This window comes from Phragmites australis, chromosome 1 (genome assembly GCF_958298935.1).
Source record: "Phragmites australis chromosome 1, lpPhrAust1.1, whole genome shotgun sequence".
Lineage (NCBI taxonomy): Eukaryota > Viridiplantae > Streptophyta > Magnoliopsida > Poales > Poaceae > Phragmites > Phragmites australis.
Window position 1 is genome coordinate 53,011,741 of NC_084921.1, and position 15,239 is coordinate 53,026,979.

At 41.2% G+C, this 15,239-nt stretch overlaps 2 protein-coding genes across 3 annotated transcripts; both read right to left on the reverse strand.

The window, feature by feature from the left end:
• Positions 1–8,627: 8,627 nt before the first annotated feature.
• LOC133927220 (peptidyl-prolyl cis-trans isomerase FKBP15-1-like) lies at positions 8,628–11,402 on the reverse strand. Its single transcript, XM_062373580.1, has 6 exons — positions 11,237–11,402; positions 11,061–11,110; positions 9,890–9,952; positions 9,478–9,568; positions 9,223–9,327; positions 8,628–9,052 (listed from the first exon to the last, which is right to left on the reverse strand). Exons 1-6 carry the CDS (start codon positions 11,301–11,303, stop codon positions 8,955–8,957), a joined length of 474 nt encoding a protein of 157 aa, XP_062229564.1. The 5' UTR covers positions 11,304–11,402; the 3' UTR covers positions 8,628–8,954.
• A 2,212-nt stretch (positions 11,403–13,614) lies between these two features.
• On the reverse strand, positions 13,615–14,888 carry LOC133890845 (uncharacterized). 2 transcript variants are annotated; one of them, XM_062331460.1, is made up of 2 exons: positions 14,837–14,888; positions 13,615–14,588 (listed from the first exon to the last, which is right to left on the reverse strand). In XM_062331460.1, the coding sequence occupies exon 2, from the start codon at positions 14,575–14,577 to the stop codon at positions 13,981–13,983; it is 597 nt and encodes a 198-aa protein (XP_062187444.1). In that variant the 5' UTR covers positions 14,578–14,588; positions 14,837–14,888; the 3' UTR covers positions 13,615–13,980. The 2 variants fall into 2 exon arrangements, with proteins under 2 accessions (XP_062187444.1, XP_062187436.1); XM_062331452.1 differs by having other exon boundaries at positions 13,615–14,594; positions 14,837–14,865.
• Positions 14,889–15,239: the final 351 nt, after the last annotated feature.

Below are 15,239 nucleotides of genomic sequence, written 5' to 3' on the forward strand. Positions count from 1 at the left end.
CGCATGATACTACAAGTCTACAACATGCCAAGCAAATCATGCACTGTTTCAGTAAGCATCTGAGCCAAAGGTCCACTCTACTGCATTAGGCTTGGCACTGCATATTAGTAGCATAGCTCTTAGAGGCTAATACTACAAGTCTACAACCTAATATAGCTGGAGCCTGATTCTTTTTCTCTTTTCTGGAAGAGAGCTGGACTCTGGTATCTTTAGAGAGATTTTCTCCTACAGTATGTGTCGGACACTCATACCCATTTCTTTCTTTCTTTCTTTCTTTTACATGTATTTCTATATCTACACACACAGCCAGTAAACCAAAGGACTACACACCATGTTGGCGCGGGCCCACCTGCTAGTGACACCAACAGTGCATTACACAGCGGATCAAGGTACAGTAGATTCACAGTCACAGTGACTGGGGCGATCGACGGGTATGCATGCAAAGCCGTGAAGGCCTGAATGCATGCATGCATGCAGTGCAGGTACAGCCTTTTCGGGTCCAAATTAAACACAGCATTCTGAAAAGGTGGCTTGGACCATACAGCAGCAATTTCTCGATTTCGTTCGTCAAGCGAGAGCCAAACCAAATTGATTCACTCCACCAACCGCTCCCCTGCCATGTCACCTTGGTCTTGCAGACGTGAAGCACTCAGGTCAAGCCGGCCTAAGCGACAGTTTCACTGCTGCCATTTCTGTAGTCCCTCGGTTGTTACTAGGATGCAATGCAATTAGGTATCCACTGGTTAGTTATGGTTCGTTACTTTAGTTTGTTTATTGGTAAAAATGTATATTTAGTTTAAATTGAGTGAGTTTTGAATCGATCTAATTAAAAAAAAACCAAACTTGCATCCCTAGTTGTTACCGCACCTACCGGCAAAATGGGTAGGGCATGCATGAAAGGGTTGGCGTGCGTTGTGGAACGCAGCTGTGGTTCTTGACGTCTGCATGGCGAGTTGGAAGTGATGTAAAGGGGAAAATCCTGTGATATCCGAGAGAAAACGAGTGCTGATGGGAGGATGGGGCTAGCGTTCGAGTGATCTGGCTTCTCATCGACAGACCGGATGAGCTTGGCAAGGATAGGGTCACTACGACAGGCACACAACTTGCAATGTGTAATAGTTATCACAGGAGAAACTATGGGCGCCACCACATCCCCGGCATCCGGCGGCGACGGCGGCACCAATCGTGAGGGATGGAGCAAATTCATATCCACCGGCTGTCAAACCACTATATATTATCCTGTGAAATGTGTGGTTTTTCTTTGCTCGTGTTGGCAAAAGAAGTATGTGTAGTTTTGGGGGATTGTGGTTTGCAGTGCTGACAACGATGTCGGCCATGACCCACTGAGTATTTGTCAGCGGCGGTGATGGCTGCAACAAGGCAACAATGCTTCCTCTGCACTTCAGAGATCAGAGAAGCACGCTAATCGACAAAGTCTGAAGCCTAAACCTCTGTCATGCCTGGGGGATTTAGAGTTATTAATCTCGTTCCAGACGAAATGAAAACTTCCTGTTGCCTTCCTTTGTGTTTCGATCTGCAGCGTCTCGTGTGGCGTCCAGATTAAGAAGATCATTTGTCCTTCCTGGCTATATCAATGATTTGTTGCATGCATGATGCATGCTTCAGTAGCAATTTGTCATATTCTACACAGTTTGATCAGAGACATTGTTGGAGCTACCTATTTAGCATATATTTTCAACTATAGAGATGTATCCACACCGATAGGAGTTATTTCCGTTTCTGAAGGACGAAAATAACACCTTGATTTTTCCCCCGAAATATCTCTGTCACTCCAATAGGAGTTATTTCCAATAGGATTTTTCTCTCGATATATCTCTTTCAATCTTTGTTTGGATACTGCAAGTAGCCCGTAGCATCAGTTGTTACAATTTGATACGTCTGACCAATAAATAGAAGATGCCCCCCTTAAATACTGGAGAAAATGGACAATATTGTAGGTCGCAAATAGTCATATACAGTGTTTCTCGGATAAGTTCGTGGAGCACCAAAATTCTGCACTGTCCCGGCCAAATTTATCTGAATAATTTGATAGGACATCGAGATCGCCAACGTTCAGATTCCTTCAAGATTTGTCTGAATAGTTTTCCGTTTCTAGGATAACATGATATCATAGGCCTACATTTTTGTTTGTAACATCATGATGATGTGGCGACTACCAAAGTTCTGTTTCGGGATTCTCTCGGAGACAAGCTAGGATGAGCACACTTCCATGTTGGATCTAGCATTTTTTTCTCCTTTGAGTAGCAAGGAAACAAAATCATTAGGTATTGACACTCCCACCAATCCACAGAAGTTGCAAGAGCAAGACTCTGCACCTACCAGTTCCTGGAATTGTCATGAATCACATCACCTCAATATCAATCGAGCTACAATGCATGACGTGATTTATTCTTGTACAAGAAAGGTCGCATACAATTCAAGAATTCTCAATTCGCAGCCCGCACAATTTGGTTTAAATTTACTCATCTCATGACTTCATTCATGTCTGCACTTGAACAAAATGAAATATGTCCTTTTCAAGAGTAGCGTTTTTCCCCAGTTAAGCTAGCTACCACTTGGATACCAGTATAAAAGTACTTTATAGTACTTGATCTATGAAAAAGGGTCACCAACATGCCAGGTACGCAAAGGGCGTTTCTAATTCCTCTGCAACTTTAGAAGCCAAAAGCAGAGCAATTTTGTATCCAGATGTTGCCCTTGTTCAAACACCTGTCTCGCGTCATCTTTTTGCACACGCCTTTGACAGAAATGTACAAATTGCCTGCCAAGCAATGCTCGCCAAGTGGTTACTTACAGCTCTGTTGGAATCCCAGATCTGGAGCCTTTTGTTTTCTGAATATAATGGTGTCGAGTACACTACTGCTACTAATATACTACTTGCTTCAACCATTTCCTCCACTTTGTTGACACATGCACCGATCCAATGGAAGCTTACATGAGTTGTGATGCATGCATGCAGCTCATTACTGGAACCAGGTGTTTGTCCTCATGTCTCGTGTGTCAGCAACATCAGCACCAATTGCGGGTTAACGAAGAAAAACAAAGACAGGCTGATAAAAAAAATTATGAAAGAGAAAGTTATGGCCTGATTAGATTATCCTCCATTTTGTCTTTCTGAAAACATTACGAAAGAGAAAGTTATGGCATTTCCATATAGTTGCGATGGTTTAAATCGTGCTTCATTTAATAAAACTTTCTCTGAGCCTATTTGATAGAGTTTTAGCTTAGAAAATTTTGAAGTTAGTCATCTCAAACTCTAGAAATTCTTGGACCTGAGCTATGACTATATTAAGTGTCTTTATTTAGATATCTTATTCTTATTTTACATTAAAAACAGATATTTTGATCACTTTATTTTATCCTATAAACTCTAAATCCTACATATATCTTAAAACTAGAGTTTTACCAAATAAAATCTAACTAACCGGATTCTACAAAGCAACGCCACAAACTGTAAGCTGACGCTTAGACAAAGATTACAGATGAAATCATGAAACCACAAAAGAGTTTTGACCTCGCAATGCTTAGTCCTTCATAGGAAATTGCAAGGAACTCATAGCAAAGCAAACCGGCATTAGCAACCAGGTGGTATCCTTAGAGTGTGTTTAGTTGGTTGAATAAATATATATGTATAAGTCGGTGTGAGATCTGAGCACTTTCTGCTATTTGGTTTATTGAATCGTATCATTTCGTTCATGATAAGATGATTCAGTTTCTTAAAATATATCAAGAAAATGATGTACCGAGTTGTGCGGCAAAATCGATAGAATGACTCTGTACAGTTGTGTCAACTTCGCTAATCACTTACGGTTAATGATGATTAGTGACTATCAGTTATTATTAAATTATGATTAACTATAATTAATAATAATTAGTACTAATTAGCATAGTTTGTTGATAATAAAAATATAAAAAATATTATTCCTATAAAATAATTAAGTTATATGTTAATATAATATATATTTTTTAATTAACTAAACACATTCTCGTATCATCTAATACTTCCAACCAAATATATTCCTATACCCATCATATACATCTAATTAAACAGCCGACCGATAACATCTTATTTAGAATGATCACATCCTATTTAACTTTGTTCAACTAACCTAACATATCCTTAATCCACCATCGTAGGGCTCTGAGCTGATGGATATATTTTGGCGCCTGCCTGACATACTAGCGGTAGTAAGCTAGTAGAACTTTTACCAGCCTGCACAGTGTCCTATGCGAGTTTTATCGACAATGATGCGGTGACATGACACCAGACACGTCCAGCATTAGATTAGTGGAGTGTGTATATATATTCTAGGACGAAATTTACTGTAGACAAACGACGGATTAGTCCCAAAAGCTCATCAGTCTACCAGTAAAAACTTCTGGCCCTGTACGGGACGCCACCGCAGAGAAATTTCAGCAGAGGCACAACAGCGTCAGCTTCTGACTGGGCCGGGCATCAAATCCCCTGTCAATGATTGCCTCGGGCTTGGTGCGATTAAACAAGAGGTCCGGTGTCTTAGCGTAGTGGTATTAGCAACACAACAAATCGGCAAGTGGCGAGTTGCGTGGTGGCGTAGTTTATCCCGGCCGCCATGTGGGGCTGCGCCTTCCCTTCCATCCTTCCCCGAGGGGAAGAGACACCAGACAGGGAGTACAACTAATAATCCCAAAAGGATAATGGGAATCCGCCTTCCCCTCGACGTCCGGTCAAGATCTAACCACCGCGGACCACGGAACTTACGTACCTATTGTTTGTAGAGTCGAAGATTTTATAAATCATTTTAGTAAGTTTGTATAATTTGTATGTCTTAGATGTGTAGATATGTTGAGTGTTAGATATATTGTAAGTTTAAATACTATAACTTGTACTTCAACGTTAACGTTTTAAAAAATCTAACCAGTGCTGATCACCAGTGCTGATCGCCAGTGCCATCCCATCGGAATTCAGAACAATGCTGCTCTAGATTGGACGGGATCGCCAGCTCGTGACCCTCCACCGGCTAATCTCGTTCGTGATCGCCAGTTAATCCGTCTCCCCTGCGCCGGAAGAGAGAGCTCGCTGCCGGAGCCGGAGCTGCATCTCGCGCTGTCTTTTCGAGTGATCACGGCCCTCGTTGTTTACAACTCTCCGCGGACCGCAGCATCCGATCGAGTACGGTTTAATTGATTTATTTACTGTTTGATTTTGGCAAGGCAGCAGCTATATTATTAATGAAGCATTCGTACTTCTACTCTACTGCTGATGATGTGGAGAGGAGAAAGCTGCAGTTTTTTCCCTCTCTTTTTACCGGTGCCTGTGACAGGCATCTTTGTCGCCTCCCTGCTCCTCCTCGGTAACATGGGCTCTAATCATTGAGACAACGAGCAGGAGAGAGTGCTGCCACTGCCACGAGCACTGCTGTTGCTGTTTCTGATTCTGTAGTCGTATAGTTATTGGGTAAGAGAGAGAGATGAGTGGGTGACGAGGTTAAATAGGGGTATCACAGCTCACAGTACAAGTACTCCTGACATGGCGCAGAGCTGAGGTGACAGGGAGAACAAGTGGCTTAGGCAGTGGTTGGTTTCTTAAATGAGATGGTAGGGGTATGTTTATGTTTTAGCTGTTTGAATCTTATCATTTTATTTATAATAAAATGATGCAGATTATAAAAATATTCTCTTAATATCATGTATCATCGTATTAAAAAAATTGGTCAAACTATCATGTACAAGTTCAATCAACTCTACTAATTACTTATATTTAGAGATGATTAGTGACTATTAGTAGTTATGAAATATTTTTAGTTAAATATTAGTTACAATTAGATGTTGTTAACCATAAACAATTATTATATAGGATTTAGTGATGATTATTGACAACTAAAGCTATGATTAACCAGAATTAGTAATGATTAGTACTAATTACAATATTTTATTAATAATCACAAATATAAAATTTGTTATATATATATAATAATTAAATTATACATGAATATAGGGAAAATGCAAAACCCCCAAAATTCATTTGGATTTTGACTTTTTCAAAAAATTGTTTTGTTGCAGAAAAATCCCTAAAATTTTGATTTTGTTGCAAAAACCCCCCAAAAATTCAAAAAATAAAAAATCACAACAAAATTCAAAAAAAAACTAGAGACAATTCTAAGACCTTCTGTAAAAAAAATTCAAAAATAATATCCTTTGCATCATATTTCATGGAGAGGGAGTTTGGAAAAAAAAGAAAAATGTGCAGCTCATTTATTAACTCATGTTATTTTAATTTTATCATGTCTATCATTATTTTTCCTACACAAATAATTATTTAAGTAAACTAATAAAAGTGGTTTCACTAATTTTAGAGGTGTTATGGATTAGTTATGAATCAATCTATCTGCAACACATTTACTCAATCTTGCACGTTACAATAACTATTTCAAAATTTCATGTATTTTTAGAAGATAGAGGATCATGTAAGAAGACTAAAAAAAATCTGTTTCATGATTTTTGGATTAGTAAATAATTAACTATGCATTTAACTCAAATTAATAAATGAGCAGCACGTTTTTCTTTTTTTTTCAAACTTATTGTCCATGAAATATGATGAAAAGGATATTATTTTTTTTAAAAAAAATTCACAAAAGATCTTAGAAGTGTCTCTAGTTTTTTTTAGATTTTTTTTTTGATTTTCTTAATTTTTTTTGAATTTTTAGGGGTGTTTTTGCAACAAAACCAGACCTTTAGGGGTTTTTTGCAACAAAACAACTTTTAGGAGGGAAATTTAAAATACAAGTGACTTTTGAGGGATTTTGCATTTTTCTCATGAATATAATACATGACTTTTAAGCAACTAAATACGTTTTCGTATCCTCCAATATATTCAATCAAATATATTCTCGTATTATTTCATATATCTAATAAAACAAACTACTTATACTATTTCATTCAAACCATCCCATACATCTAAAATTATCGCATCATATTTAACTTTGTTCAATCAGGTAAACACTAACCGGATAGAGATGCCACTGGGACTTGTTTCGCTGCAGGAGGCAGCGGTGGTGCGCCGCTGTCGTAGAGCGGCCGTAGATGGTAGGTCAGGGTCTCCGCTGCTGTGGCAACGCCAACGCGTCACCCCAATCAGTGACTGGCACTGGCGTTGGCTGCAGCAGAGGCTAGCAGAGTAGCAGATGACATTCTCCCAGTAAAAATGAAGTGGAGGGAGGACTACTCCGGTCCTGTCTGATCAGCAACACGATGCGATGCAGAGCAGAGATACTGTCAGTGTACTGTATCTAGAGCATGTGAAGTACAGTTTTCAGTTGAACATTGAATACACAGGCTTCGACGGTCCGTGCAGAGGACTTCAGTGATCCCGTGCTGGAAATATCTGAAGCAGTAAACATTTTTTTGTTGTTCATGTGGTAGAAATCCTCCAAGAGGAATGGATTGGGCATTGCTAATCCGTCATGTTGCCGAGGCTTAATTTGGCATCGCAATGTTTTTTCAACAGCATAAGTTTATTTCAAATTTTCAACAGCAATGGCAAAAGAACCCCAAGCCGTACCATGGACTCCATGGCAAAAAAGAAACTGGAGCAGCCATCGTCAGCCCGTTACAGCGCGGACACAGTTTTTTCTGGCGCATTCCCTTGCGTGAGCACGCCACTGCCATCGTCGTCGCCGAGGTGTGCGTCCGTTCGTGCATCCATGCCACGCGCAGCTACAGCTCATGAACAGTTGCTGAAGCACGGGATAGGAAACGGCACGCCTTGTCCGTTTGCCTGGGGAAAAGACGAGACGATCATCTTTTTTTCTACGACCTTTCTTCCTTTCGAGGCAGGCATGAACAGTGCAGCAGTCTCATGGAGGCGAAAGCCATGAGTGACGCCCATGCATGCAACGCGTCAAATCCGTTCATCTGCTGCTTGGACTTCTGGACCGGCCTGATGGCGCTAACAGCTAAGTACTAGCTTTGACTAGCATGTCACCGTTCCATCTGGCGCTCGTGTGAAATTGAGACCTGAGCAAAGCATGCAGGGGATGACAGGAGCGTCCTTCACGTAGAATCTGGTCGTGTAGAATCAACAAATGTATCGCCTCAAAATGTGCTTCTAGTGTCCTATCAGGCTCGCAAGCCTGAATTCGTTTCAGACGGTTTCGTTGTGGTTCATCAGGTGTCACTGGTCTCTGCACTTGGCAGCACGAACTTCAAAATTTACTATGCAGCGAACAGCTGCTCAGGTCAAAGATCTATAGTAAAAACACGCGCACGCTGCACCAGACTACAGAAGCCATTCTGCCTTTTAAGTTTTAACAACTGTTTATCCTCTGCGTCGCATCGACACTGTTAGTTCCTGAACATGCGCTGCGCGGTTCATGCTGCATGGGGCGCAGAGTCATGCTGCAGACGCAATGCTTATTCCTGCGCGCCAATGGCAAATCGCATGGGATCCCAACACAAGCTGCTTGTGCTGTGTTGTCCACTGTGAATATGGCCTCTGATTCTGAATCGGTTCACGCGTCAACAGCTTGTGCTGGTGTTCCTGGCAGAGCAGTACGCTGCGTGAAATCGACACATTCTTCGGTTCACAGGAAAGCTGTAACATCAGCGAAGCAAAAGCTGGCAATCACTGATCACTCATGTGCAAATACTCCTTGTTTCAACACGGCCACATTTGAATCTTTAGAAGGTGTTGATCTGCGTTAACGGCTACAATGCAAACAGGTCGTAATGTTGAAGACAAATCAGTTTTTATCCAATCAAGCGAAAAAAATGATTGCAGAGTACATTGACAGTGCGGCAAATCGCTTAAACAGATGATTTGGCTTAACCTGACTTGTCTTTGTGACATCTAAAACACATGAAGGAAGCAGCAACCCTTTTGTCTAATGGAAAATTAGGCAGCGCGCCACTGTTTGTGAAGCTGCTACACGCACGAGTTGAAACTCTTCAATGTTTTAAAGCTCGCTATTGCTTTCAGCGTTTGCACCGCCAGATCCAGATGTCTTTCCATTGACAGCAATAAGCTCCGTATCAAAGATCAGAGTCGCTCCACCTATTGATTACAAAACTGCAAGTTAGTATCATAGGTCGATGGAAGACTCTTCATATTGATATATGCACATCCGAGACATGGTAAAATGGCCAGATTGGAGATGAGAATCTACACACACATCATTTCTCCACATGGAACCAGCAAGCAAGCAAACAAATAATCATCCATACCTGGAATCTTCGGTGGGGAGCCTCGTTCACCATAACCCATCTTTGCAGGTATCTTTAGCTTCCGCTTTTCACCGACACACATACCTAGTAATCCTTGGTCCCAACCTATAGATAAAAACAACAATGCGTGTGACATGAATCACATAATACATTTCACCCATTTTTCTGATGACATATTCTTCGAGTCCATGTCAGTCTAGTATGGACCACGGATAAACATAGCAAAAGTTTAGCGTTAGAGGAAGGAACAGTAACCTTTTATCACTTGGCCATTTCCAAGAGTAAATTCAAAGGGGTCACCTCTGTCGTAGCTAGAATCAAATACTGATCCATCAGTGAGTGTCCCCTGCACAGCATATCAAGCCTTTCAGCTGAATAATAAATATATGGAAAGTAATATGGTCCAGTAAAAGTAGCAAAGAGTGATTTAATCAAGTATGAATGGCAAACAAGGTATATAGAATCTACAAAGATCATTCTGCCAAGCAGTTGCCACACTTTTTTTGGCATAAATATCTAAATAGGTTCGAGTTAATAAAGCTGCAAAACATGAGCATGCATATATATCTGTATTCCCTATGCACGAATCATTTAAAGGGCTACAGCATTGCAACAAACAATGTGGAAAATATCATAAGGCTTCCAAATATACCGGTTAGATACTTACATGATAATGAACTTTAATCTGGTCGCCTTTGTGTGCTTGAAGGGTGCATGACTCTGGCTTGTACTGAAAGGAGAATGGGCAAAAAAATAAAATGTCATGGAGAGTCAAAAGGACGGTACTTTTTTCGATTGTAACAACAAAAAACTCATAATCTATATACGGTTCTCTTCTCATTTTATGGATTGCTAAAAGCAAACCTGTTGATATGCAAATTCTTCACCAACCACACTCCCTAATGCGCACATCAATTAGTGACTGAACATTCCACTTCTTACATAGTATGATGTTATTATTGTTAGTAATGAGTTTGCAATTCTCTTTGAATCAGTGGTCGAAATTAACAGCAGAAGTTATCTACTCAGCTTTGAATTTCCATCCCTTCTACTGGAGCATTTGATAAAGCCCCAAAATAGGAAACTTTTAACATCATTCCAACAGTGACTCCTTATAGCCCAAACAGGGGCAGAGCATTGTTGTGGCCAGGGTGGGTAGTGCCCCCCTAGTCCAACAAACTTTTTGTATTTTATAGTGTATTTTCTGTATTTTGTAGTGTATTTTAGGTCCAATCTCTCATATTTTATTGATTCGGCCCCCTATGGTCCAGTTGGAACCCATTTAGCTTCACCGGCCCTCTCTGAATTTCAGCCCAAGCTCCGCCACTGGATCCAAATGCGACTTTTCTGTGGTATGTGCCAATAGTGCTCCTGTTTCTTGATACAAGGGAGTAGTCTAATACAGGCTACTTGGTTACATAAACCGTTTCACCTCTTCTAGTTTGTCCACCGAGTATAAGAAATAACGAGCAATTGACAATGAACACTACCATAATCACTTCCCAAATTCATTCTGTAAACAGAATATCATAAAGGTCAAGTGAAGCTAAGTGCATTCCATGGATCCATCATCTTGAGTTCAAGTGGGAAAAAGGAACCCATTTGCACTTGCAGATCTGGGTAGTTCCCTATCCTAGCATCATATAAGCCAACTCCTTTCTGAACTCAGTCACCTCGCTTGCGAATCTGCTCACGCTCACACCTCTCACCCCGCACTTGTGTAAACAGACCATTTGTCATTGCTAGATCAACGGACTGATAAATCGCAGATCCGCAGAAATCCGAAACAATAACAAGTAAAACGGATCAGCAACTTGTCCCGGCTACAGGGTACATACCTTGACGCCGATCTGGAGCTCCGTGACGTCGCGGGACTTCTTCGCCGACGCTGGAGACAAATCAAGCAAGCGATGAGCAAAACACGCACAGGCCAAAAAAAACCGGGAAAAAAGAAATCTTTGTTCGGCGAACTGTCCAGAGAAGAGTTTGAGATTGGAGATGATTTGTTCGTTACCGGTCGTCAGGATGGCCGCGGCGGCGACTGTGGCCGCGAGGAAGAGCAGCTGCAGCTCCTTCCCCATCGCGCTTCCTTCCTCGGTCCGTAGTCGCCTCTTCTTCCTCGCGTAGTTCTTCCTATACGGGAAGGTTGCGGCCTCGTATTGTACGTATGCGGTTGGAATTGGTGATTGCTTCTATGGGCTCGGGCTCGGGCCCAGACGTTATGTAGGGCCCGGTAGATGATGAGGTGGAGTCTTGCACTTTAGTATTGGGCCGGCCCATGTTTCGACTGGCTCGTAGGTTGAATTTCTTGTTTTTATATTTCTTAAATTGAAAATATGTAAAAATAGACGTCCATTTTCGCCGTTGCAGGTTAAAAAATATAGCATTCTAATGCTCTTAAAATTTAAAATACTATAAAAATAGCCATGATTTTTTTTAAAAAGTATGGCGTAGAGGATACTATAATATAACTCTTCAAAAAATTTCAACTCAAACAAATTTTATTTTAAAGAGTCTGACATTATATTTATGTTTAAATTTTTTAGAGAGCTAGATCATAGTAACCAATACACCATAAAAATTTCAATTTTTTTTCATGACAATTTGGATAATGTTTTGAATTTGGAGAGCAGTAGAATGTAGTATTTTTTTTTACTTTTAAACCTATCATTCGTTAGAAGGACGAAAATTTAGATGTGCGATTTTTTAAAATGAATGTCTACTTTTGTAATTTTTTTATTTATGAAATATAAAAATAAAAAATCCTCGGAGGTTACTGTATTGGGCTATTTGGTCCGTTCAGGAGCGGTGGTCATTTCTTCGTTCTATTGGTCCGTGTGGAGAGCACGGTTTTTGTCTTGTTTATAATAGGCTGGCCCATCAAAGTGGTGATTTCCACAACAAAAAATAAAATAAAATCAGAGTGGTGATGGTCGCTGCTTCGTGCGTCAACGGATAAGGACGTGTCTATCTCCTCTTCCAATTAGCTTCAAGAAGATAGATCACCCCATCGTTGTTGTGCATTTTTTTTAATAATGGAAACATCGTTTCCGCCCTCTGCATCATTGTTGTTGTGCATATTGATGTACGTCATGTCGAGGTTGAGGACCGGATAAGCAAGCCAGTGTTCAATTCAAGAAGTCGCGAGCTAGCTGATTGTGCAACGACGTGAGAGTCCAACTAAATAAACACAGTCGTCTCTAATCAACCAGCAAAGACCGAACACGCATCACACTATGCAGGGGCGATGGCAAGGCGAGCTCTGTTGGAATTTGGCATATTTATGAGCTATTTCTGAGATTCTAAAGCATGCATATTTTTATCTCATATTGCTAGTTTAAGAAGAGTTAGACATGCTTAAATAATTAGATATCTTTTTTGTTTAAAATAGAAATCTATGGGAGAGAGAGAGAAAGAGAGGGATTTTGGCTATACTCACATATGCGATTTCGCACATTTTTCATATAAATATGGTCGTGCTGTTTAATGAGATTAAAACGTTAGATTTAATTGCCATTTGTGGCAGGTATAAACTGCCATTTTTATGGATATATGATAAGGAGGAGACTCTTGGTGGAGTCTCTCTGATTTTGCATTCTCAATTTCCCACTGAACTATTCTGTTGTTGCGATCTTGTTGTCCTCTTCTCCTAGTGTGCACCGAGGAGGAGGAGAGCGGGATCTCTGAAACCGTTTCTACGTAGAGTCCTACACTGGACGGCAATCAGGTTTTTTTTGGTAGTGTCTTCGTGCAACCGCTTGGTGTGTTCTTCTTCGACCACGTCTTCATCCCGGCACGCATTGTCGACATCTACTTTGGCTACTTCATCGACGTCGACTACATTCGAGGAGTTGCTTCTCCACGACATCGACTAGATCGTCCTCGTGAAAGCTCGTGTTTTTCAACCCAATAAGTAAGCTGTGCATAAAACTTTTATCACGAATATTATCTTTTTCGATCTGAAGTACAAGATAGACCTACTAGTTTTAGTGCTCGTATTATGTTTATTTCATGTAGTTTTTCTCCTAATAAAATCTAGACTTAATATTTATTGTAAATTTTCGACAAGCTCCCCTGATGCTCGTTCACCAGCCTCCAGAAGAATTAATACTTGTTACTAAGTCTATATTTGGTAGAATATTGATGCACCAGGATCTTTTTAGTTCTAGCATCACCGTCACTATGTATAAACACCCACTTGATCGATGATGGCTTGCACTTATCTCAAATCACTATGCAACTCCACTAAAAAGAAATCACTATGCAACTGCAACAATAGTTAACACAAGCATGCAATCGTATATATGCAAATACTATATATATATATATATATATATATATATATATATATATATATATATATATATATATATATATATATATATATATATATCTGCATTCTGCACACAAGCATACATGCAGTACACACCAACTACGTACATTGATCACGCAGAACGGAACGGAAAACACTGGTGGCACACTCGGAATTGGAACGAAACGAACGGACACCTTTGACCTGAACAAATTAATTGCTCCTCATATGTGAGCGATAGCTAGCTTAGCACACGTACGAGGAAGTATATATACGTACTACTTGGTCCATGGGTGTATATAAAACGTATAGTAATTGCACGTACGACGTGTGTGTGTGTGTATGTGTGTGTGGGTGGGTGTGTGTGTGCCGTAGATATATGAAATCTGTTGCAGATATGATCTGTCGTCGACGCGAGCACGCATGCATGGCATGCCATACGTGCGTCAGTCCCTGTTGTTGAAGCCGAACTGGCGGTCGATGAAATGGCCGACGGCATGGAACGCCGGGCCGAAGAAGCCCCCGCCGCCGCCACTCCTCCGCTGATCGTTGTCGTTGTCGTACTGCGACCCCGGCGCGCCGTGCAAGTGCACCTCCTTGGTGCTGATGAACATGGGCGACCGCGCGCCGTCCTGCGGAGCCCAGAACGCCGAGGGAGCGTTGGTGTACGGCACGTAGACGTCGCCGCCGCCGCTGCCGTAGGGAGTGTTGGTGTTGTACCCGCCGCCGCCGTAGTAGGGCACGCCTACCGCGCCGCCGTTGTAGGCTTTGCCGCCGCCGCTGTAATCGTTGCTGCTGCTGCGGTTGTTGTTGTTACCGTTCCTGGTGTAGCCGGCTACGTCATCGTGGCTACCGCTGTTGTTGGCGGTGTAGTTGGGGTAGTTTTCATCGGCGTCGGCGTCTTTCTTGCTGCTCTTCTTCAGGCGCGAAGACGAGCGTTTCTTGCCGCTGGTTGCTTCGTACTGGTCGCCTCCGTTTCCGTCCTGGTTCTGGTTGTTGTCGCTCTGGCCGCCGAAGTACGATCTGTTGTTCCAGTACGACATCGTGCGCGTATCTGTTGCTTTGATATATATATAGACTAATTCAGTCAGGAAAACACACACAAATAGAGATGCGAGCTAGGGTACAACGTGTAAAAGACAAATACATCTGAATAAAAGAATCTTCCACGTTAAATTGATGAACACCTAGTCGAAGATAGATGTTCATATTAGCTAGGGTACTCGAGATATTAGCTGGCTAGATACTAGAACAGTGAAAAGTGAAAAGGAAAGAGAACTTGGAGCAAGCACGCATGCGTACCCGTGAAGCCGGATAACAGGATGCCTTCGATCCCGTGTAAGTAGCCTTTGCACCTAGCTAGCCAAGCAGCGTTCATATATAGCTCTCACGTCAAGCGGTACTCATAGCAAGTCGTCCTTGACTTAATATAAAATGTGCATTCTCTCTCTCGCACACAGGGGAAAATATTACGAGTAAATGGGCTATATGGTGTAAAGGTCTAAATATATCTAACTCCCATAGTATTTTGATCTGAAGTCAAATATTCATCCCATTATCCTAGGCGCAGTTATCCAGGTTTTATCACTGTGTGAAGGATTTTGTGTAAAAGTGTTTCATTATAGAGAATCTTTATGGTGCCCTATACTACTGGCACTAATATAAAATAAATCCGTGTGTTAACATGTATGGATATTTTTATAAT

What these genes read in the sequence shown, in the direction of transcription:
- LOC133927220 (XM_062373580.1), bottom strand. Translation starts at nt 11,303, where the DNA reads ATGGGGAAGGAGCTGCAGCTGCTCTTCCTCGCGGCCACAGTCGCCGCC. An exon ending in CGCGGCCATCCTGACGACCG is followed by an intron (nt 11,111 to 11,236) that starts GTAACGAACAAA and finishes ATTTGTCTCCAG; the next exon opens with CGTCGGCGAAGAAGTCCCGC. An exon ending in AAATGGCCAAGTGATAAAAG is followed by an intron (nt 9,328 to 9,477) that starts GTTACTGTTCCT and finishes TTTTATCTATAG; the next exon opens with GTTGGGACCAAGGATTACTA.
- LOC133890845 (XM_062331460.1), bottom strand. Translation starts at nt 14,577, where the DNA reads ATGTCGTACTGGAACAACAGATCGTACTTCGGCGGCCAGAGCGACAAC.